Genomic DNA, 23,256 nt, shown 5'->3' with positions numbered 1-23,256 from the left:
CCACCCTCTGAAAATCGGCCTTTTTACAGCGTCTCAACAGTACTAGTCACTGTGGAAAATCTGGCCTTAGCGACAGGCCCAGACTCGTCAGTGGCGAGCTGGGCTTTGAATTCAGCAGCTCATAGCCTCAGATTTCACCCAGGAGCCTGCACTGCCTGTTCGACTTCTCCCTCTAAGGAACAACCGCCCGAGGCCCGTGTGCCTGTGGCAGGTCTGCCCCGAGCGAATGGCAGAAACCTTCTTACAATACAAACCACGTGGGTCCCTTGAGCACTCTGCGTTAGAGAGGACAGTAAAGCCCCGGGGGCTGGGTCCCCGCTGCCCGCCTGAACACGGGCGCAGCGTGGGTGGGCCATGCTCCCGCAGGGCCGAGTGGAGAACACCCGTGAGGCCAAGAGGTGTAAGTGACCTTCTCCCCACTGCCCCCCACCTCTTCAGTCCCACCTGCCCTTTGCACGATGCTCCCAGGGCCCCGAGGCAGAGACACCGAGGCGAGACGCAGCTGGGGGATGCGTTTTATTCCACTAGCCAGGACACAGTTCCATTCAGCCCCTGGCTCCCACGCAGGGGTCTAGTTTGGTGGGATAACAGCCATGGCAAAAGGACGCTGGCAGCGGGTGGTACGGTACCCAAAGCGATTTCCCCTCGGAGCCCGGGTCCCTCTTAGCTCCACCAGGCAGTCACCACTGGGCAGGAAGCAGCAGGAGAGAATAACTTACATGGCGAGTCGCTTCCTTGGAGTCAGCTCTCCGAAGGGCAGGTGGAATGGCCAGGGGTGTCCTGGCACAGCGGTGGGCAGCAAGAGAGGCTGTGAGGGCACAGTCTGGCCTGGGCAGGGCCTGTCACTCAAAGAAGAACATGCCAGGTGTCCTGTAGAGACAGTGGGGGAGTCCCAGCTGGTAACCATTCCCTCCTGGCAGGGAGAACGGGCTCCCAGCCCACGACTCCTTCTGCTCCCCCTGCAGCTGGACGGCAGGTCTGAAGGGGGGCGGCTGGATGGGGGTCACGGGAGCTGCGCTTGGTGACGCTGTCAGGAGGTGCTCCAGGGCCGAGTTGCATGCCCTCTCGTTCATGCAGAAGCTCAGCGCCTGCACCCGGCACTGGTAGTTCCCGCTCAAGCTGTCAGAGCCCGAGCAGCCGAAGGAGCTGAAGACGGGCAGTGTCGGCTTGATATAGCCGTCGCCTTCGAAGGAGGGGAAGCAGGCTGGCGAGGGCTGCCGGCTGCAGGGCAGCGAGGGCTTGCTGGGCCCCAGCAGGGCTGGGAACACGGGGGCCACCTGGCTGAACGGCTGGGACAGCCCCATGGTGCACGCTGCAGACTCCTTACCCTCCAGTTCGCTGTCGGGAGGCACGGTCGGGGCTGGTGTGGCTTGAGGCGGTTCCTTGATGTCCCTGGTCAGCTGGGGGTGCTGTTGGGTCACTCGCTCCCCCGGGGCAGTATACGGGGGCTGAGCTATCTGGATGGGGGGCTGAAGCCCCCCAAAGACAGTCTCCTTCAGCCGGGGGGGGTCTTGCCCCTGGGTCTCCGGCAGGCGCCCCTCGAGGCCTGGGTAGCAGGGCTGCTTCTCAAAGAGCTGGGGTTTGGGCTCCGGCCCCTCCAGAGGGTACAGACACGCCTGTCTGGGTTTCTGCAGGTACTTCCTAGGGGCCAGCAGGCTGGCCTGGCCTGGCTGCTCTGGGCAATGGATGCTGGGTTCCTTGCTGCCCTGGCCACACTCCTTGGTACCCACTTGGCCTTCCAAGGTCAGTGCCTGTCCCGCTCCTGTCCGTCCCCCGCACGAGCTGAGCAGCTGGCTGGCGGGAGCCGGCGAGGGGTAGCTGCTCTCTGTCTTGATCCCCTCGGCCAAGAGGGCCAAGGGCTGGGGGTGCTGCCGGGCCCGGTACTTGGGCTGTTTCTTCCGCGCCCCCTCCGCCTCGCCCTCCGGCGCGTCCCGCAGGCCGCGCTTCCTGGTGAAGCGGCGCCGGCGGCGCAGGAAGCTGCCGTTCTCGAACATGTTGTAGCAGTCGGGGTCCAGGGTCCAGTAGTTGCCCTTGCCAGGTTTCTTGTCGTCCCGGGGCACCTTGACGAAGCACTCATTGAGCGAGAGGTTGTGGCGGATGCTGTTCTGCCAGCCCTGCTTGTTGTCCCGGTAGAAGGTGAAGCGGCCCATGATGTACCGGTAGATGCCGCTCAGGGTGATCCTCTTCTCCGGGGTGCTCTGGATGGCCATGGTGATGAGGGCGATGTAGCTGTAGGGGGGTTTGGTGGCCTCAGCCATCTGGGAGGGGGCCCCGCTGCCAGCACTCGGCCCACTGCTCTGGGGTGGCTCTGAGTTGGGGCATGGGGCTAGCACCATCCCCAGGTTGCCGCAGCCTCCTTGGTCGCAGATGGGAGGCAGGATGCGCAGAGAGGAGGCAGGGATGGGATACTCCAATTGCATCCTTCCCGGGCAGGGATCCCTCCCGTCCCGTCTGGAGCAGCTGGCCGCTGCGAACTCCCAGCTCTGACTCCTGTGGAAACCTTGTTCCAACTCGGTTAAAACTCTGCTGCAGCCCAGCCTCCCGCCTCTGAAAAAGGCGAAAGGAGGCGGAAAGTCCCTCCTCTCGCCCGGAGCGTTGTGGGGGCCGCCTAGGGTGGAGCGAGGGGCAGCAGGCGCTGATAATCCGTCTCCTGTTCATTCTCAGAGGTTCCTGAGCCAGGCTGCTGGGGAGGAAACACAACCAGGCTGCTGGTCAATCCAGGGCACGCAGCATTGCTGTTCCCAGACAGAGTGGGTGGGAAGCAAGGGGGGTGGAAGCTCAGTACCAGGCTTTCTGTCCTCGGGGGAGCCCTGGGGCAAGGCAGCCTGGGTTTTGTGCCCGCGTTCTCGCTGGGCATCCCGGTCTCTCATCCTCACTCACGCGCCCTCTTTTGAGGGATCTTAGGGCTTTTCACACCCCTCACCCCATCTCTTTGGGGGGTCTCAGATCTCCTGGGCATCTGCTCACCATCGCTCTCCCCAGCTCTGTGCACTGGCTTTGTTATCGAATGTTTAATGTTCAGTGCCCCCTGCCTGACCCCCGCCCCGGCAAGGGAGCCTGGGGAAGGGAAGAGAATGGTGTGGGGAGACTTTGGGCTTTTTAGGGGATCCCTAGGGGGAGAAGGGAGGGGTGCAGAGCTGGCAGTCACGGGCTGGCTTTTGACCAGCCTGGCCTGTTTTTCTGTGCCCATGGGCCAGTCGGGGGACGTGGCATGCCAGGCTTTTTGTTACACACAGAGGTAACTTGGCAGCTGACCACGTGCATTGCAGCGGGGGGCACACCCAGGTCCACTGGCTGGGAACTGGCTCGGGGTAGGGCAGACCCATTGCCCAGGGGTGGGGCTTCCAGTGGGGGTGAGGGGGGCAGACTTGTGGGCAGCGGGGTCAGGCTTCTGGAGAAGCGCTGGTGGGGGGGGGGACGGTCAGGTTGGGTGTGAGGGGGCATGGCCAGTGGCCTGGTTTTCTGTGCCTCGGAGGTGGCACCCGAGCGTCAAGGCAAGGCAGAGTAGGGGGGGATGCAGGTGAGGGGAAGGGCAGCATGTCACCGTGCACAGGGCTGCTGGGGTCACTGGCACCCTGGGTAAGGGGGAGCTAGTTTGTCCTGGCAGAATAAACTCCTCTAGGCTCCTGGCTCCCTCTAGCGGAGACTTGGGATGTTAATAACAGTAACACTGAGCCCGTCCCTAGGTAGACTTGACAAGTAGCATTATCCCCATTTTACCGATGGAGTGGGGAAACTGAGGCACTGGGCACTGCAGTGATTTGCCCAAGGGAACCCAGCAGGCCAGTGGCAGAGCCAGGATTCGCCCCTAGACTGGGACTCAGTTGTGCTCAAGCCACTAGGCCACGCTGCCTCCCAGCCCCTGCTTCTGGGGCCTGGCTCCCTCCTGCCTCACTAGCCTGAGTGGCTGCTCTCTGCAGCCAGTCCCCGCCTCGCTCTGTGCCAGGTACTGTTCCCGGGGCAGGCTGGTTCTCCTGTCCGGTAGCCCATGCCCTGGCTTTGGAGCCCTTCAGGGGAGCTTGCCCACTGCCCAGAGACCCCCTTTGCAGGGAGCGCTGGAGATTTAACAGCAGGGTGTCTGCACCGGGGATGCTCCCGGCTGGCACTGGGCACCCTGGTGCAGTGGGGTTTTCTCTCTCTGTTGCTCACCCAGCTGTTTCCTGAGGTGTATGCGTCTCGTTTTCCCTGGTTTACTCTCCACGGGGTCTCCTCGCTGTCCTGTGCTCACCATGAGGCTCTACCTATGGGGCAGCATCTGGGGCCTCCCACCCTCTGACAGGCTCAGCCCTGCAAGCCCAGCTGCGCCCACCTCTGGGAGTCCCGTGGAGGGCGTCAGTGACAGCCTCTCCCACGCAGTGAATCTCGGGCTAGCTCTTGCGGACACGGACTCCTGACTTTTCCAGCATTTCCCTGCTGTTGGGCCAGGTCTCATCTGGTGCCCAGCTGACCCCACCACTGTGCGGCTGGTGCCCGGGCAGCCAAAGGAGAAGGGACCGGGGAACGAGTGCAGTGCCTTGTGGGTAGGCTGGAGAACAAGCAGTAGCAGGACGGAGAGGTTGGAGGGAAGGCATGCGGAGGCCCCGTGCGTGGGACAGCAGGTGACGCGTGGCCGGGTGAGCTGAAGGGAAGGTGAGTGGGAGCCAGGATGGAGAGGGAGGCCAGCGTGCAGGACAGGAAGGAGGGCTGCCCCACAGGCAGCGTGTTGAGACTTGGGCTGGAATGCAACGAGCTCAGCAAGCCGCTGCTCTGCCTCCAAGTTGTACGGCAGGGCCTGGGCCAAGGCGCCTTCGCTCCCCTGGGAAAGGACAGGGCAGAGCCAGGCGCCTGCAGGCTTCCCCAGGGTTGAAGTTGATGGAAACAGGAGGGGGCGCTCTCACCGCAGAGGGGGTGAGTGCTGCTTACCCAAGGCAGGAGGTGGAAGGGGTGCTCCCCTGCGAGCTGCTCCTCACCCCACACCACCTGCCCCAGAAAGTCTCCCCAAGGCCGTGCAGGGGAGGGGTGTGGACCCTTCTTTGCGAACCTCTGCTCTCAAATTCACATGCTGGCTGCTGCAAGCCAACAGGCGTCTGCTGAGGCGAAGCCAAGCGTGCTGCCTATGCTGTACTGGGGCTGGAGCCGGCACGCCCAGCCTGGCCCAGCAAAGAGCCCCCTCCCAGCTAGTCCCCGCTCTGTGCCTCCTTGGCCAAGCCAAGAGCAAAGCTGAAATACACTGGCGGGGGAGGAGGGGGCTGGCTCCTCTGGCGCTGCCCTTGGGCTTGCAGCAGGGGCTCTGACATGCCTGTGTCCTTTCCTGGGGGGAGGAGTCCCTGCAGCAGGCTCAGCCAGTAATGATCCTGCACCTGTTTCCAAAGCACTCAGCAAAGGGCGTCCAATCAGCCCAGTGATCAGGGAGGCAGTAATAGCCCCTTGTTACATAGGGGGAAACTGAGGCAGGGAGCTGGGACGTGACACACAGTCACTGCCAGGGCTGGGGTTAGACATCAGGAATTCACGGCTCCCAGGCCCAATCCATGAGCCCTCGCCAGCCTCTCACCACAGAGGCTGGGGCCATCCCAGGAGCTGGGCACTGGGCACCTCAGAAAGTTTCTTCAGGCCATGTCCCCAGGTGGAGGAGAGCAGCCCTAGGCCACGCCAGCATCGATCGCGGGAGCCTGGCAGAGGCAGGCCAAGGTAGCGCACTCATCTCCCAGCTGGGAGAGCCAGGCCCGTGATCACCTGGGGAATGAGCCCTCGCTTTAACCTCTCCTCAGATCCTGAGCTAACGCCGCTCCTGCCTGCTCTCCGCTAGATGGCCCCTGCGGGCCGCAAAGCCGCTGCGGGGAAGTCGCTCTCCCGAGCAGCCGGCACCCTCAGCAGGGAATTCCAGGGCAGCTGCTCTGGGCTGAATGCACCTGCCCCGTGGGGCTGCTGGGCACTAGATTCAGATGGCAAAGTTTGGAGCTACCGCTCCAGGGTGGGGGAATGGACGTAACTTTTACTGTCTCTGTTTTACTTTATTTTCATCAGCTGCCCTGAACCCACTGCCCTGCCCTGAGCTCTGTGCTCCTGAACCAGCGTTTTTATTCACAGCCATTACGGAAGGGCAGGTTCCCAGGGTCACAGAACTAACCATCACCCTGCTGCAGCCAGAGAAATAAAATCACAGCAGCCAGGGTACAAAAATCAACACTTCTTCTGTATCAACATAACCCGCCATGTCCCAGCTCCCGTGTCGTACTCCAGTAGAGCCATGTCCCAGCTATCCTGCCACGGGTTAGTCTGGGATGAAGTCCCCATGCCTGAGCTGCGGATAAAGCGCATGCTCCCCCCAGAGAGGGGCTAATGCAAATAGATCTACAGGGCCGATTCCAGGGCTCTAGTCGTTATGTGCAGCGGCATGCTGCTCCCGGGTTACAGGGCCTCCAGAGACAGGGCTAGTGGGGTGTGTGCAAGGAGGGCACCATCTTTTCCATGCTACACAAGCTCGAGGGTGAGTGGGGTCGAGGCACCTTGCTGGCTCCATCTTCCTCTACCAGCAGCTCAGGGCTGGCACAGCTGCTTCAGGATCTGGGTGATGTGGCTGGAAGCATCAGTGGCGTATGGCTGGGAGGAGTCACGCTGTGCCAGCGGCCCCATGCGCTGGGCATGAAGGAAGAGTTCTCGTGCAAACACTGGCTCAACCTGCAATGCAAGAGAGCGGCCGGGTCATTGCAGGCAGACAGACTGTGCGTGGGCAGGGCCATGCTCTGCCTTACAGCTCACCCCGGTCACCTCCCTCGCTCCCCGGCACTCACTGGCTGCCTCTTTACGGCACACGCCGACCTGGCAAGCTGACTCCGTGCGCTCCTGCGTGCCCAGCACAGGGTGGGCTGGGACCTACGAAGCCTCCGGCTTCCTCTCCTGCAGCAGCATGTGTCAGAGCTGCCAGGCGCCCGCTGCTGTGCCCTGCTTTGTGCCAGGGCTCAGGAGCACGATTTACAACCCACAGCTCAGGGCGATGGGAGACAGTCGCAGAGACTTGGGTAGTAAAGACTTGGCGAGAGGGAAAGGGAGAGGGAGCCTGAAGGAGAGGAGAACTGGCAGCCCACGTTCCTCCCCCACAGAGGCGCCAACCCCGTGGGTGCTCCGGGGCTCAAGTACCATGGAAAAAAATAGAGGGTGCTCAGCAGCCACCAGCCACAGTGGCTCCGTGGCCCCAGGGCTGGTTGCTGATCAGTGAGCGGCGGGCAGGTGGTGCCTGGGGGAGGGGTGGAGAGGAGCTAGTGGTGGTTGGGGGGAGACCTGGGAGGGGCGGAGCAAGGGCAGGAAGAGGCGGAGCAAGGGCGGGGCCTCAGGGCGGAGCAGGATAAAACAAAAGTCAGTGCTTGTGCCCCACCCCAAAGTTCACAGGGGCCACGTGACAGACCCTGGACAAACAGCCGGCCAAGCCCAGCAGAACCCCCTCTGCCTGCCCCCGATACTCACGTGGGCCATGATGAGCTTCTGAAAGTTCTGGCTTGGGGTGGGGGGATACTCCTCTCCGAAGCACAGGCGGATCTGATACTGGGGCGCGGGCTCCCCACGACTCAGGTAGCTCCGTAGTTCTGAAACCCACAAGCATTTCCAGCCGTGACTTGGAGCGCTCCTGAGAGACTGACACACACGCCCGGGGGCTGGACAGACCCTGCCCCAGGGGCTGATGGAGACACGACAGTCCAAAGGGTCTGCACCGGGGGAGGACCCTGCAGGGTCACTGGGTCTTGGGCACGGAGATTTCACTGGGCCATGCACAGGCCTCATGGGGAAGGCCTGGATCTCTTAGAGGGAGGGAGGTAGGGAGGGAGGTAGCAGCAGGGGTGGGACTCATGCTAGTCCTCTCCCTGGGCAGTAGAGCCAGCGAGCTCCTTCCAGCTCCCAAATGGGGGTCTCAGCGGGAAGAAACCCGTGGGTCGTACTGGTTCATCCCGTCCCAAAGCTAACTCCTACTCCTAAAACACAGGCTCTTAGCACTGGAGCCCAAGGAGAATCGCTGCTGGCAGTACAGGGCATATAACACACAGCTGAGCGGCTCTGATTCAACCCAGCACAGGCTAGCAGGGCACAGACATTCCAGCCAGTTCAGTCCCATATTCTGCCCTATTCTGTAGCGTACTAGAGCACAAGCGCCTCCCAGGCCCTGGTCCCTGAGGCAAAGAGCAAGTCCCCAGTGGGTAGGGCAGGACGAGATGGGCTGTGTGCTCCTCTCCTCCCCATGTCCTTTGCCCAGGTCTCCCAGCCTCCCCAAGCATGTCACTGCCATGCCCCTGGGCACACTGAATCGCCACATACGCTGCAGGAACTGCTGGGTGTCCAGGAGCTTGTAGGTTTTCTCTCTCTCCAGCTTGTTGGGTCGGTCGTTGTGCGGCGCCATGGGCCCGTTCCAGTACACCCTGCCCTGGCACTGCCGCTTCATGAAGACGCCTTCGGGGGCCACCCACAGGAGGACGCCCCGGTCCAGGTGGGGAAGAAGCCGTTCCAAGACGCCCGTCACGCCTGCCATCCTGCTGTCGCCGGTCAGCAGGCGGGGGGAGGGGAACTGGATCTGCTCCATGGAGGACGGGCCGTAGAGCCGCTCGTTGTCAGCCGGCACCAGGCGGTAGGTGATGCGGCAGCCCTCGGCGGTGCGGGTGGTGAACTCCTTCACCAGCACGTCGCGGTAGTAGAGGCGGACGTGCAGCCAGCAGTCTGGGGGGGGCAGGGGAGGGAAGAGGGGTCAGGAAGTGGGGAAGCTCCCAGGGACAGTGGATGAAAGTGGGGGCCGGTGGGGGTATCTGGGTCACTGATGCTCAGTCCCAGCCAGGGCACTGAACGGGTCCCTCGGCCACTGATGGCCCTGGGCTCAGCTCCCCGGCTCAGACAGAGCCGAGCCGCCTCCCAGGGAGCCACCTGGAGGAACGGAGGCGGCTGGAAGGCAGCCCAGTGCTGCAGGGCGCTAGAGCGCCAGGTAACACCCCCTGCTCCGTGCTGCCTCAGCAGCGAACCTCCCCAGCCGCCGGCGGGGCGCGGTCACCGTGTGCTGTGCTACCAGGAGCCAGGCCATGCGCTCGGTGCTGCCCTGAACCACAGTGCAGGCTGGGGCCCGGCCCCCACCCGAGCTGGGTGTTGCTCCGGCGGGGAGCTTGCAGCAGTGGAGGGTGCAGCGGGGCACCTGCCGGCCGGCTGCCTAGAGTTAGGCCAGGAGGCGTTGTGGAGGGGAGGAGGCATGTCAGTGCTGGGGCCAGGCGCTCCTGTCGTGGGCCAGGCCCCGGAGCTTAGGCACCGTTAGCTGGAACGGCGAGCACCTGGGGCTGTGAGGGGAAACCCAGCCGGGCCCAGCTTGCCCTGGATCAGAACCCCCGCCCCCACACGAAGGCAAAGCCAGCCAGGGCGGGATTTACACCCCTTCCCGATTCTGGGCTGCTGCAGGGACCATCTGGTAAGTTAGAGCAGCCCCAGGGTTGCGAGCTGCTGCTCACTTGCAGCTCGGTGTGTGTGTTGGGGGAAGGGCAAACCCCTAATTCCCCTATGTGCACACGCTTAACTGAAAACACTGAATGAGCCTCAGAAGGGACAGAAAGCCAGGGGTCACCCCTTGATCCCATGGCCATGCAGGGGCCCTGCTCGGTGTGTGTGCGTCTCTCCAGCCAGGACTGGGATCCCACTGGCAGAGCCCAGCACAAGCTCAGCACCCAAACTGCAGGAGGGCACTTCAGTTCCCGACGGTCTGGAGACCCCGAGCCCCGGAATCCCAGTGGTGGGTGAAATTCTGGCCTCACTGAAGTCAATGATTTCAATAGGGCCAGGGTCTCCCCCTCTGCCTCCGTCCCCTGTGCAGCAGAGGGGGGAGATCCCAGGCTGGCCCCCTTCCATTCCTCTACCTGAGTTGTTGATGTCTGCAGTGGGGACGTGATTGGAGCTGGGATCACCCAGCTGTGGGCTCTGCAGAAAGCGAGCGTGTGTTGGGCTCCAGCCACAGAAAACCCCTTTCACCTGATACCCTAGGAAGAAAGCAGAAACCGAGCTTGCAAAGTTATCCACTTTCAGTCAGTCTAATGCCCTCTTTGCCTCGGGAGAGAGGGGGAGTTTCTCCTGAGACAGCACTTGTTATTGGGTGCCCAGGCTTTTCCCAAGGGCCGTGAGCTGGCGAGCTCCTCTCTGGCAGTCTGTTTGCCCTGCAGGAAAAGCCATCTGGGAAGCAGCAGAGCAGGGCTCAGAATGGCCCATGTTCCCACAGATTCATGGCAAATCTCTTCTCTCTCCCACCCATGCAGCCCCACAGAACAAAGTGTGTCTGGCTGGAAGAGGGTGAGCAGGATTTGTGCCTGGAGTTTAGATGTTCTGTCTATTAGACACCTGGGCAACAAATGCCCTCGCCTGTAACTCTCTCCCTGTTCTTCCTCTCCCACCCCTGCTATCCTTTCCTCAGCCACGTATGTTCCCAAGATCTACGGAGCATGGGGCTGCTCTGTCTGCGTGCACCTGACATTTCTGGCAGCAGCCAACAGGTTCATTATATGGCTCCCACAGGCAGCTGACAGAGACTAACTGTGATGGAGTAGGGACTGTCTGCATGGGGGATGGGAGAGCAGGGGAGGACTTTAGGTGATGGACAGGACCTGAGCCTGTAACCTGAGCTAGGCAGGGGGGAAGGAAAGTCAACACTTTTGCCCGGGAAGCTGGACAAAGGCAGGGAGCCGGCTGGAGAGGGTTGGGTCAGTTTCGGTTTGGGGCTGGGGGGTGCAGCGCAGGGAATCCCAAGCTGGGATCTAAGCTCCCTGAACCCCAGAAGGACCAGACTGAGGGGTCCTGGTTGTGCCTACAAGCTCTGCTGTAGACTGCATTCCTATTGTCCAATACACCTTCTGTTTTACTGGCTGGCTGAGAGTCACTGTGAATCCCAGGAAGAGGGGTGCAGGACCCTGACTCCCCCATACTCCGTGACACTAACAACAGAAAATATTGTGCCTTTCATCCACACAGCTCAAAGCACTTGTCAAACAGGGCTGGATCGGGGCCCTGAGCACCCCGGCGCGAAGTCCTGTTGCACTCGTTATACGGAGGAGTGGAATGAGGCACCTAGGGGTGACTAAGTAACTTGGCCAACGTCAAAGCGTGAGTTAGTGGCAGGGCTGGGAACAGAACCCAGGAGTCCTGCCTGTGTTCTCGAGCTCTACTCATTAGACACACTCCCACAGCTGCTCTGAATCGGGAGCCGGAAACCCAGCCAGGCTGACAGCCCTTTGCTCGCTGCTCAGGAAACTCTTAAAAGCCCCTGGAAGTAAAATGATCAAAGCAGGTTCCCAGGTTCTGACCAACATGCTACCTAATTTATGGTAACTCCGATGCTCTTCACTGCAGAGCAGCCATGTCCTAGGCAGCGTATGTCAATGAGCTGTGCCCTGCATACACGGCCGAAATTGTGCACCACAGCCCTAGGCCGGGGCTTTGGCACAGTGCTACCAGCACGTGCTGTAACTCAGTGGTTCTCATCCAGGGGTCAGAAGTGCAGGGCCAGCACGAGGAGATAGCAAGCAGAGCAATTGCCTGGGGCCTCACAGCGCGGGGGGGGGGGGCCAGTGAAGCTAAGTGACATGCTTCAGCCCCCCGTGGTGGGGCTTGGGCTTCAGACAAGGCTCACAAGTGAAAAACAGGCTCAAGAATGACTGAAATGGAAGTACAGTATTTATATTCCAATTGATTTATTTTATAATTCTATGGTCACAGGGAGAAAGTCAGCACTTTTTCAGTATTAGTGCACTGTGTCCTTTTGTAGTTTATGTCTGATCTTGTAAGGAAGTAGTTTTAAGCGAGGTGAAACTTGGGGGTGTGCAAGACAAATCAGCCTCCTGAACGGGCTACAGGAGTCTAGAAAGGTTGAGAACCACTGGGTAACTAAAACCCGAGTCAGTGCAGGGACCGACCGAGGGTATGTTTCTTTCGCAGGCTGCTGACAAGAAGCACTGAGTAAAGTGAACTAATTTAGCTCTGAGTTGGGGCATTATCTGTTAGTGTAGCTAGCTTCCTGGCTGGAATATAGTTACCAGAGATGGGCAGAGCGACTATGGTTTCAGATCCGGATCCAAAGTGCAGGGGTATTTGGATCACTGGTTCTGGTCTGCGCCCATGTCGCATAGTGACAGAACTCACTCAATTAAAGGGAACTCTGAAAAAGAGTAGGGGATTCCTGTAACCATCGGGGAACTAGAGGGTATCAGAAGCCAGCTCAATCCCTGGGGGAGTTTGGACCCAGACTTTAAGGCTCGGGACCATCCCTGGTCAGAAGCAGTGAGGGGAGTGAATAAGAAATGAGTGAAACTAATCTTAAATAAATCAAAACGAACATCTTTAGCAACCGCTGTCGTGGGTACTGGCAAGGAGATGAGAGGCTGGGAATGGACAAGCCCCCTTCCTTACCCCAGTCTGCCGGATGACTTGGTAAGTGGGAGACCAGAGGGACTGGAGAAGTCTGGGAGGTCTCCATCAGATCCTTCTTCCCATCCTCTTCCAAACCCGAGGACACGCTAGCCTGGGAGGAAGAGAACAGAACCCATGAGAACAGGACGAAGGGAGGAGTCAAGCAAAGACCTGGGAACCAGGTGACCTGAGTTCTATTCCAGGCTCTCTGGACAAATCACTTTCCTGCTGTCCGTGCCTCAGTTTCCCATGTGTAAAATGAGGACAGTCCTTGCCTACCTCGAAGCAGGGCTGCAAGGTCTCAGCTAGATGTTTGTAAAGCTCTTTGAGATCCTTGGATAAAGGGCACTAGACAGGTACAAAGTATCATGAAATGAAAGGAGCCAGAAATCTGCGTGGGACACTCGTAAAATACCAAGACTTGTTATCAAACCTGGAACCCATGTTCTCTGTGGGGAAGACAAAAGGAGGAAAGAGAACTGGACAAGAGAAAAGTCAGTGCAGATGATAACCTCAACCCACTCGCACCTTGTCTGGCCCGCAGTTAACTCCTCTCTCCGGGTCCCCGGGGGCTGGGGGCTGGCTCGCCTGCTGTTCTTCTGGGGGAGGGGACTCCAGGCTGCCTTCCTTCTCTGCAGAGATAACATCAGATCTGTTACTCGCCTGACAGCAATAGAGCTGTTGTGAGAATACTCGCCCTCCCCGGGATCTCTGCGCAGAAGAACGACTTCATGCCCTTCCTTTCACTGAAAAGTGTGGCTCCACAGTTGCATAAGGAAATCAAACCGAGCACTTCCCCAGCTCCCAGCAACCTCGAATAAACCCCGAAAAGCTGAGGGACGAAGTTTCCTGCAATGTGAATGTATTCTGCCTGCTAAGTGCTTGGCATTGCTGAGCTATGGGCGTGCTCCTCATAACCTGGACATGCTCCATCTTCCCAAAGCCGGCTCCAGGGGATGCTGAGTGGCTGGAAGAGCCCTGCTGTAGAATCAGGACACATTTCCTCTGCCAATGCCCCACCCCGGTGGTAGGGAGGGTTTGTAGCTGGGGGTTATTTCCTTCTGAACATGGCAATGCCCCAGCACGGGCACTGCCCTGCCTAGCTCCCGGATGGAGCTGGGGAGAAGAATGTCCCATTTGGCATTTAACTGCTCTCCTCCCTCAGGCCCAGACCTGGGTGCTCTCTGCAAACGAACGAATTTACCCAGCGCAGACTGGATCCCGGCAGAGGAGGGTGATTGGGAAGGAACCAGCCTAGGGAAAAGTGACTCTGGGTTGGGCCCTGTTTGTGAAATAGGAGGGGTAGGAAATGCTTCCCATAAAGGAACAAGAAACTGTGGCTCCATCTCAAGTTGGAAGAGGCAACCTCCCTACCGAGGTCCCAAGGACGCCATACCGGGGTCTCTGGCTCCATCCGACAGGATCTGGTACACTTTGTACGGCTCGGAGATGTCCAGCTGGCTTCTTTCGGGGACCTCCTGAAAATCGGTGCTTTTGTTCAAGGCGCACCGGAGGCGGGTTTTCCAGGTGGAGGGGTCTGCCTTTGTTCCTTCCTGGTATTTCCCTTTGTAGACAGCCCAGGCCTGCAATGGCAAGGAAACGGGCAAAGGCTGCCCAGCACTTCGCCCTGCAGCCACATGAGGTGCCACCCCACCAAGCCTCTTGAAGAACCAGGCAGGTGGCAGCTTAGCAGGTGCCTGCTGCCAGGAACAGCCCTGGAGAGACGGGCACCAGTGCCAGTCTGGGGGGCTGCGGGTGGCGCAGACCAGGGGGTGGATGGCAGGAGACTGGTGTGAGAGCTGGGGAGGTGGCAGAGAACCGGGGCCGGGGGGAGGGCGATGGGAGAGGCAGAGAAGGGAGGTGCTGGACTGGAGCAGGCGCTGGGCGCTGCGATTATCCCGCGCCCCAGAGGCTGGCGGCAGCTCCGATCTCTTTCCCCGGGGACCTGCTCCGCTCGGCTCCTGCCCGCCGCCCCACGTGCCCGCCCGGTACCTTGAAGAGCGCCGCGTCCTGCTGCTGCCGATAGTCCTGCTTGGCGGCGTGTTTCCAGGGGATGCGGAAGATGGTTTTCTCGCGGTTCTCCCAGCGCAGCCCCGGGTACCTGCCGCTGTCGATCTGGGCGATGAGCCATTCCTTGAGCCGCATGTGGTTCCCGGTCTCCGCCATGTGCGCTGCCCTGGCCAGCCGGACCCTGCCTAGCCCCGGCGCCCCGCGCCCCGCCCCGCCAGTGCGCTGCGCTGCGCACGGGGCTCTCCGCGGGACCCCCAAGCGCCCGGCCTGGAACCTTCAGCGCCGAGCCCGGCTCTCCCCGCGATCGCCCGGCCTCTGCCGGCGGGCGGCCCGAGGGCTGCGCTGCGCCGCGCTGCGCGGCTGGCTCCCCAGGCCCTGCCCTGCGCGCTGGCCGATCCCCGCGGGAGCGGGCCGAGGAGCGCAGCCAGGCGGGCGCGGGGTGAAGCGCCCACGGGGGGCAGGCACAGTCTGTGTCCCCGGAGAAGGTGCTGGAGCAGGCAGGACGAAAGTGAAAGAGCAGCGCAAGGACGATTTCACTTTCTCTTTCCTGCGGCCGCTGCTTTCAGTGTTGTGTAAGAACTGGAGCCTCAGGAGCAGGGGATAAGGGGCTGGACCCCCCTATCCCCAAGTAACATGGGTCAAGGAGCACCCCCCTTTCCCGGGACCATGGAACAGGGACCCCCCGTTCGCCAGGGGAGTGGGATGGGGATTGTTCTCCCCCAGGTGGCCTGGGGCTGGGACTAGCCAGACGGTGACCGCTGGGTCAGGGCCTAGGTTCTGGTGCCCCACGATGTTAGCTCGGTGCTACCTGTGTGGATGGGACCAGGGCAGGGCTCAGTGACTGCTTCCTGCCCCGCTGTAGAGCTCAGGGGGTTGGGAGGTGGGTAGAACAGCACTGGCTGTGCAGGGGAGGTCACAGCTTGTGACAGCTCTTGAGGAAGAGCCTGTTCTAACCCCCCAAAAACAGGAGGGCTTGTGGCACCTTAGAGACTAACACGTTTATTTCAGCATAAGCTCTCGTGGGCTGCAGCCCACTTCATCAGATGCATGCAGTGGAAAATACAGTAGGAAGAGATATATACACACAGAGAACATGAAACAATGGGTGTTACCATACACACTCTAACCAGAGTGATCAGTTAAGGTGACCTATTACCAGCAGGAGAGAAAAAAAAACTTTTTGTAGTGGTAATGAAAATGGCCCATTTGCAGCAGTTGACAAGAAGTTGTGAGGAACAGTGTGTGTGTGTTGGGCGGGGGGAATAAACATGGGGAAATAGTTTTACTTTGTTCTAACCCGGTCCACCAGCCCGAGTAGAGCCTGGCAGTGTAGCAGTCTCTCCAGGGGCTACCAAACATTGGTTGCCTGCTAGCTGTGGGTCTTTAAGAACAGGTGGGAGGACATTGCATGGCAACCATATGGAAACCTGGACCCAGACCTGGTTGTTGCCTGGATCCAGGCTTCCCTGTTTTTCCCACAACTCCTTGCTGTGGCTGGAAGCCAGAGCTGCTGGGTTATTACTGGGCTTCTCCAGCGAACAATCAACATTTTCATTGTTTCATGTTCTATGCAATAAGGAAAATGCAGCTGGATTTGGCCCTGTGTCAGTCACCAGCCGCTTACTGACCACAGTGCAGTGCTGGAAAGGAACCGTTCAGCCCTGGCATCTTCCAGGTTGTCTTGCTCCTCCCCGGCCTGAGGCTGTAACTGGGGTTTTATAATGGGAAACAATGGAGCAAAATCGATAAATAAAAAGGTGACCTTAATAATAGGAGATATACCAATCTCCTAGAACTGGAAGGGACCTTGAAAGGTCATCAAGTCCAGCCCCTGCCTTCACTGGCAGGACCAATTTTTGCCCCAGATCCCTAAGTGGCCCCCCTTAAGCATTGAACTCACAACCCTGGGTTTAGCAGGCCAATGCTCAAACCATTGAGCCATCCCTCAAGTTACCGAGAGATGGGTGCGTTTGGGGCTATAGCTGGTCATTGGCTGAAATGAGTCATAGAGCCATTTCCAGCTAGTAACTGGATACTAATGGAAGGAGCCTCCTGCTGAGCCATGGGCATGGACAACTTCCAAAGGTCAGGCCTGTTTGCCCATTACTAATGTGTTGGTAATGGAAATACGTCCAGGAGCTGGAAGATGCCAGTGCTGGGCCGGGCCAGCGTATGGCATTGGCTGTGTCTTCACTGCCAGAAGCAGAGCATTGCACAGCGAGAAAGCCCTGTAGTTTTTAGCTCGCTGTAGCTAGTGTGACCCAGCCATGCCCAGGTGGGTTTATTGCCCCATGTCCAACCTTCTTCTAAATATTTTCACCCCAAGGCAGTCATGTGGGGTCTCTGCTGAAAGCTAAGTCCTGGGCATTGCAAGAGGTTTGCACGGGAAACAGTTTGAGAGCCACAGAACACAGAGTATTATGTTCCAAATCCGCTGGGAATGCAACGAGTGGGAGGCTGAGAGCTGACCCAATCAACATGGGAACAGGGAGCACCCGTGGAGACAGCCTGTATTTACTGGTTTCAGAGTAGTAGCCGTGTTAGTCTGTATCTGCAAAAAGAATAGGAGTCCTTGTGGCACGGTGCCACAAATACTCCTATTCTTTTTCCTGTATTTACTGTCTCAGCAAGATGCAGGCTGGAGGAGTTACAAAGACAAATGAACCCCAGGAGAGTTCTCACAGGAGGGGGCTACCTGGGCTAAGAGACAATAGCTTGTGATTGTGTAAGAGCACAGGAAATGCCCCAGGTGGTTTCAGTTACAGAGGAGTGGCTCTGCCAGCTGGGGCTGTCTCATGAAAATTGTTTCCTAGCTTTTGGAACCAGAACAGAGCTGCGAGGTGAGAAATACCTTGTCAGACAGGAAGGTAACTTGTTATGAAGTAATGGCTACAGATTGCAGTTTATGTTGTTCTTGCCCCGTAACCTCATGTTTCCAAGTCGTTATGTTTGCTTTCAGTTGAATCTCTATTTCAAGCTCTGTTAAATAAACTTCAGTTTGGTTTTACTATAAACCTGTTTAAGAGTTTGCCCTAAGGAGAGTGTTGAACGCAGGTGAAACCGGTGAACTGGGGAGCACTGCTTCCACGGATGGGTGTGACCACAGTAAGGGACTGAGCAAGTGTAATAAAGTATAATGAACTAACCCGGAGCCCAGAGCAGAGCGCCTGTGTCGCCAGTGGCCGGGGGGAGTTTGCCCTGGTGGGCACAGACAGGGCTTTGTCCCACGTAAGCAGGTGGTAGTAAGTTGCCATGGACACCTGGGGCAACCTCCAGAAATGTCACAACTATCAATCTCAGGCCTATCCCCCCACCTGGGATTAATCTCAGCTAGCTGCACTGAGGCTGAAACTACTTGGAGTACGTCTTCACTGCAAGGAAAGGTGTGTTCTGAACATGGGTTAGCTAGCGAGTTAGCTAACCCTGGGTTAAAACAGCAGTGAAGACACAGCAACTCACCTCTTAACTCAGGGTGAAGCCTGCAGGGGAGCCTGCAAACGGCTAACCCCACTTTAAAGCTGAGTTGCTGCCATGTCTTATTCACTGCTGCTTTAAGATGAGTTCACTGACCCAAGTTAAAACACACACCTTTTTTTTGCAGTGGAGACAAACCTTCAGTCTTGTCTCCTCTAGGGTTTTACCCTGAGAGAACTATCCCAAGTTAGCTCTCTGGATATGCAAACACACCTCTCTTGGCAGTGAAAACAAAGCTGCTGGGAATCAATGCAGGGACCTGCTGGTAAGGATATGTTAATGCATTGACTAAACCTAGCCCAAAAAAGGGAAAACAATGTTGTGAAACATTTCTAAGTTGTATCTGGTGCCTCTCTGTTCTGTGTTTTGTCAACTTGCGTGCCACATTTTTGGCCAAAAATTTAACCAATATTTTTATTAAAATCATTTAAAGAAAATATGGTGACCAAAGCCTGGTTTTTAATAAGAAACGGAGGCTTCCTGTAAATGAAGAACGTTAATAACAATTTTGAAAGTGATTTCGGTAAAAATGTTTGGGAAAAAAGGGATTTTTCAACCAAAAACTTTTAATGAAAATATTTTGGCCAGGCCTAGTCTTAATTTCATGTTCTTCTCCTTGCCCTGCTTTTGCCAGCAAACCCCCTCATGCTGGGGGTGCGGGTGACTTCAACGAGAGCAATAAACATGGGCTCCAGGTCTCTGCAATGATATTGGTTGCAAATCATTTTCCTGGGCAGCCACCACTATGCACCCCCCTCTGCATTCTAACCACGAGGTGGTCTGCTGTTTGGTGATCTGCTCAGAGGGGGCTTTGTGTCTATGGAGCACACGCTGCCTGACAGCTTTCATGCAAATCTCTGCTCTTCTCCGTCTCACATCCAGGTCTTTCCTCCCACCAGGGCTGGTCTGTTCTGTAGTGAGGTGGCTGATGGTGAAAAATGCCAGATTAGCAGCTGGGGTAAAAATCTTGTATCCATAGAACAGAGAGAGCGTGGGCCAGAGCAGGACAAGCTCCCCCATGCTGCCCTGCCAGTGTCTCTCAACCCTGGGCCAAGGATGTCTGTCTGCCCCACACCATTCTCAGTCAGACTCGCTGCCCATTCTGTCCTTGAGCAGCAGCATCGCCACTTAGTGCTGCTTTGTGTGAGGTGGACACTTTGGCCCATAGAATCTGTCAGAGCCCCACCAGCCTCATTTGGCACAGCCCAGGGACAGGGTGCACCGACCCCATGCTGGAGCAGGTAAACAAGGGGTTAATTCCCAGCAGGGCCTGGCCTGGAACCTGTTACTTGCCATTTGGTGTGAGAAAGCTTTCAGCTGGTGGCATTCAACCAGGAACAGGATGGAAGCGGGGGAAGAGCTTCCTCAGAGGTGAAGGGGACTGGACAGGAACAAAGGCAGGAGACCTGGCGCGCCCCAGGACTGGACTCTCCCTGGAGAGGCTGCAGGTGAGAGGCTCAATCGCAGGTTCTGTTTGTTGGAAAGGCTGGAAGGAGCCTGCCAGGGCGGCCACTGCCCTGACTCAGGGCCCAGAGAGCCTTGGCCTTTGGGGGCTGGGGCTGTAGTTTTCCTGGGGGTGTTTGTTCTGTCCTTACCGGGGAGCCGATGCTGCTGCTCCAGGGAGCCCTGCTCCAGCCCTCAGGGTGGCACATTTTAGTCATCACCAGCAACTGAGAGGCCAAAGGTTTGTATCCCGTTGGTGCCCAGCAGAGAGGTGCCATGGGGGAGGTGGTCTGAGGGGGCAGGTGTGGGGCTCCTGAACCCAACGGCCTCACTTCAATGGAAATCATTGACATGAATAAGCCATGGCATGTCCAGGCTGACTGACCCCCTTGTGTTCCCCCATCTGTCCCCATGTGCCATAGACTCCAGGGCTCTGTTTGTCTGGCTTTGGGGGTGCTATAGAGACCTGCCCAGCCTGCTCTCCGGGGCCCCTGTGCTGAGCTACAGGTGCTAATTGTGCTTGGGTTAGCAATGGGCCTCCCCACGCTGTTTAACTGGGGAGCAGTACTGGGCCTGACTCTGTGCAGGGTGGACAAGGGACAAGGAGCCTCTCTGCAATGGACCGTGCAGACGGACCAGCAAGGGACACCCCCTCGCCCCCAGACTTCAGTGGGCTTCAGTGCCTCTGTGAAACATCTTCAAGTGCCAGGGGACCTGTTCAACCAGCCCTGCCTGTGCCATCATTAGCTGCGTCCCCTAAGGGAGTGAGACTCCTCCTGGGGCAGGTGGCAGCAGGATGAACTCCTGGGCCTCACAGAAGGGCAGAGAACTCATGGAGGGGCAGGAAGCCCAGGGAGCAAGTTTAGCCTGGGAGTCAGCACTCTGTCCCAGAACAGAGAGACTTCCCGGGAGCCCAGGAGGCTGGGTAGCAGGGGAAGAGCTTCCTGGGCTCTTGTTACGTGGAAGGAGTTAAGTTTCAGTGACTCGGCTGAAGGGCTGAGTCCTGGCATGAAATCCAGCCTGCGTGGGGAAGGCTGAAGGGCCCCGCCTGGGGGGGGAAAGCTGAGGCAGGGGATGCCTGCAGTGGCCCTACAAGGCAGGTGTGCCCTAGGTCAGATCCCAGGCACACAGGATATGTTTCTGGAGCCCTTGCAACCTGTCTGGCAAGCTGGAGTGTTTCTGCTCTGTTCCAGCAGAGTGGGTATTGTACACGGGACACTGCGGAGCCAGAGAGATCACTCTCCTTATGCAATGGGCCTGATCTGGCACATCCACCCAATCTCACTGAGATCCAGGTGTACCCCCGCCCCCCCAGGCCTGCTCCAGCTCCTCTATTCAGCAAAGGCCAGGGGAGCTTTCCATTGATTTCAATGCAATTGGGCTCTACATCGCCAGTGGGCTTGGATGCGTGTACCTGTGGGCAGAGCTGAGACCAAAGGATTTCTTGACGGATTTGCCTGGCAACGAGGCAACTGCCCTGCAAGTGTCACAGGCTGGGATGGGTCAAACCCCTAAGATTCACAAAAATGGGCCACTAGGAAAAGCAAATAGTAACAATGTGGAATCCCTCCCTCCTCGGTCTGACATCTCTGTGCACTGTGTATCTCGATTGCAAGCTGCCTGGGGCAGGGGCCTTGGCTTTATGCTGGGATGTACCTAGCACCCAGGCACTGAACCATGGGCAGTGACAGAATAAAGGCACCACTTTGGAGCCTGAATGTTTTGCCCTGCAGAACCTGCTGCTGCCCCCAAGGGAGTTGGCAGATGTGCATTTCAGGGGGCTGGAGGGTGAAACTCCTGGTTAGGATCAATCCACTGTCACAGAGGAGAAACATTGGCAGGCAAAGCTTGCGCTAGTGACGGAAGGCAGGGGCCTCCGTGCCGTTAATTTCTGCCTGCGTTCTCACTCTGTGTCACCCGGTGCACCGGGAAGCTTTCGCTTGCATGAACTGGTTTCGAGGTGGTTGGGTGGGGGAACTCGAGAAGCACAGGAAATCACTCTTCTTACCGCACTCACTACGGAGGGGAATTCCATCAGGCTGGTCTCTGTGACGCAGAGAAATCTCAGTTTGACTCAGGCCAGGAGCCAGTGTCCCGGCCAATTTCCAAGAAAGGAGGAATAGGCAGGACAGCTAAGAGGGAGGTGACAGCGATGTGTATGGGCGGTGGGCAAGGATGGCTTTTGACTCTAGCATGGTAACACTTTATCCAGGTAGCTGGCATGAACACTGTTCTCTCCTCGACAAGGGCAATTCAGACCACTGCATTCCATGGAAAGGGAGTCAGTGAATTCATCGTGTCTATTTCACTGAAGAAGCACTTATGTCCCTCCTCCTCTCCTGGGAAATGTACTGTGAAGACCTCAAGGCATTAAACACCCCATTCCAGTAGCCTCCATAGATCAAATCCAGAGCCCAGGGGATAATCTGAGCCCATTAACTTGTCATCCAGCCACATATAAATTGGGGAGAGTTTCATACTGTACATGTTCTTAGCAGCCAGGGATTTCATGTGTTCTCCTAATAGCTGAGGCAGTGACATACTGAACAGGAGAGATGTAATTATCCCTGGTCTGGATTCCTAGGCAGCATTTGCAGGAGGAAAGTGAGGCTGCTTAATAATCCTTATACTTTTTATGCTAATGAACTAGCATTGCAAAAATGGAGTTAAATATTAACCCACAATTAACCCTGCCCTCAGCTGCACTTCAGATACACAAAACCACATCCACAAATATAAATACATTTCTGCTTTGCCAGCAAGGGCTGGATTTTAATAGTTTAGGTGAATACTGCCTGCACTAAATGTGTGCCTAATTGGTAACTGTGTCTGACACTTTTGCATGCAAACTAGGAAACTGCATACGCAAATACATCTGTTTAGTTATATGTGTGCAGCTACCTGATCCAGGTGTGCAGTTGTATTATGCACAAGTTAGGTGTGCAGCTGCATATGTACCTCTGTGTCTTCACTGGCTGAAAATCGGGGCCTGAAACTCTATAACTGGCCAAGTGAAGCAAGTCCTACACTCATCTCAGCGGCATTTCTGCATCTGTAACATGAGAACTTCTGACAACTGCATCTGATCAGTTCCAAAATTCCAGGGAAAGTTCTAGGCATCCCTGGGCAGAACCCTATTGATTTTAGTGACAATTGGAACACCAGGGGAAATGGTAGACATGCTGCACCCTTTGCATCAGGTTAGCACACCCATCAGCTTCAAATAGGTCTGTTAATTGACTGTAGAGCAAAGTACTAGGTGATGGTAGCCATTCGCACCTTTTAGCAGGATGCCCCCCATCTCTAGTTATACTCTAGTTCAAATCAAAATTAATTCAGGGAAGTCCAGTGTTGCCAACTCTCATGATTCTGTCATGAGTCTCATGATAATTATTGTTTTCCTTAAAGCCCCAGCTCCTGGAGTCAAGTGGATTTGGGATGACATCAGACTTCATTCTTAAAGAAAAAGTATGTTTCTAGCCCTCGTGGCTGTGGAGAAAGCTCCAAAATGTGACCCCAGTGCACCCTACAGGCTCAAAAACAGAAGGCAAATAAAAAGATCACCACATCTGTTATTTTTACATAATCTCATGATTTTTGGTGAGCCTGAATCCAGATTTTTGAACATGTGGGGCTGGCAGTCCTATGGCCTATGTTGTACAGAAGATCGGACTAGCTGATCAGAGTGATCCCTTTGGGCCTTATCATTTATGCATTTCAGCTCTGCCCATCATCCCAATGGGGTTTAACATGTTGACACCCTGAGTGACTCCTCTCCCAGCCAGAAAGAAAATAAATAATAATGGGGAACACGCAGTGGCTCACCTGGGAGGACAGAATGTGGGACCCTGGCATGAGGAACATACCACCACAGGCATGGGGGAATCTCTCTATGTACAAGTTATGAATTCTGGTTGATGCTATGAAACTGCTGTAACA

General features: G+C 57.2%; 2 protein-coding genes across 2 annotated transcripts; both read right to left on the bottom strand.

Moving 5' to 3' along the window:
- Window positions 1–411: 411 nt before the first annotated feature.
- Window positions 412–2,761, bottom strand: FOXS1 (forkhead box S1). Its single transcript, XM_044984615.1, has one exon. The coding sequence runs from the start codon at window positions 2,418–2,420 to the stop codon at window positions 843–845; it is 1,578 nt and encodes a 525-aa protein (XP_044840550.1). The 5' UTR covers window positions 2,421–2,761; the 3' UTR covers window positions 412–842.
- Window positions 2,762–5,773: 3,012 nt separating this feature from the next.
- On the bottom strand, window positions 5,774–14,884 carry LOC123347218 (interferon regulatory factor 4-like). The gene is made up of 8 exons (XM_044984607.1): window positions 14,383–14,884; window positions 13,787–13,973; window positions 12,919–13,022; window positions 12,391–12,502; window positions 9,855–9,974; window positions 8,287–8,682; window positions 7,444–7,562; window positions 5,774–6,660 (listed from the first exon to the last, which is right to left on the bottom strand). Exons 1-8 carry the CDS (start codon window positions 14,554–14,556, stop codon window positions 6,520–6,522), a joined length of 1,353 nt encoding a protein of 450 aa, XP_044840542.1. The 5' UTR covers window positions 14,557–14,884; the 3' UTR covers window positions 5,774–6,519.
- Between the last annotated feature and the right edge of the window lie 8,372 nt (window positions 14,885–23,256).

This window comes from Mauremys mutica, chromosome 13 (genome assembly GCF_020497125.1).
Source record: "Mauremys mutica isolate MM-2020 ecotype Southern chromosome 13, ASM2049712v1, whole genome shotgun sequence".
Taxonomy (NCBI): domain Eukaryota; kingdom Metazoa; phylum Chordata; order Testudines; family Geoemydidae; genus Mauremys; species Mauremys mutica.
This window is presented reverse-complemented; position numbering and strand designations above follow the sequence as displayed.

What these genes read in the sequence shown, in the direction of transcription:
- FOXS1 (XM_044984615.1), bottom strand. Translation starts at nt 2,420, where the DNA reads ATGCAATTGGAGTATCCCATCCCTGCCTCCTCTCTGCGCATCCTGCCT.
- LOC123347218 (XM_044984607.1), bottom strand. Translation starts at nt 14,556, where the DNA reads ATGGCGGAGACCGGGAACCACATGCGGCTCAAGGAATGGCTCATCGCC. An exon ending in AAGTCATCCGGCAGACTGGG is followed by an intron (nt 9,975 to 12,390) that starts GTAAGGAAGGGG and finishes CTTTCTTCCTAG; the next exon opens with GGTATCAGGTGAAAGGGGTT. An exon ending in TGCAGACATCAACAACTCAG is followed by an intron (nt 8,683 to 9,854) that starts GTAGAGGAATGG and finishes TGCCCCCCCCAG; the next exon opens with ACTGCTGGCTGCACGTCCGC.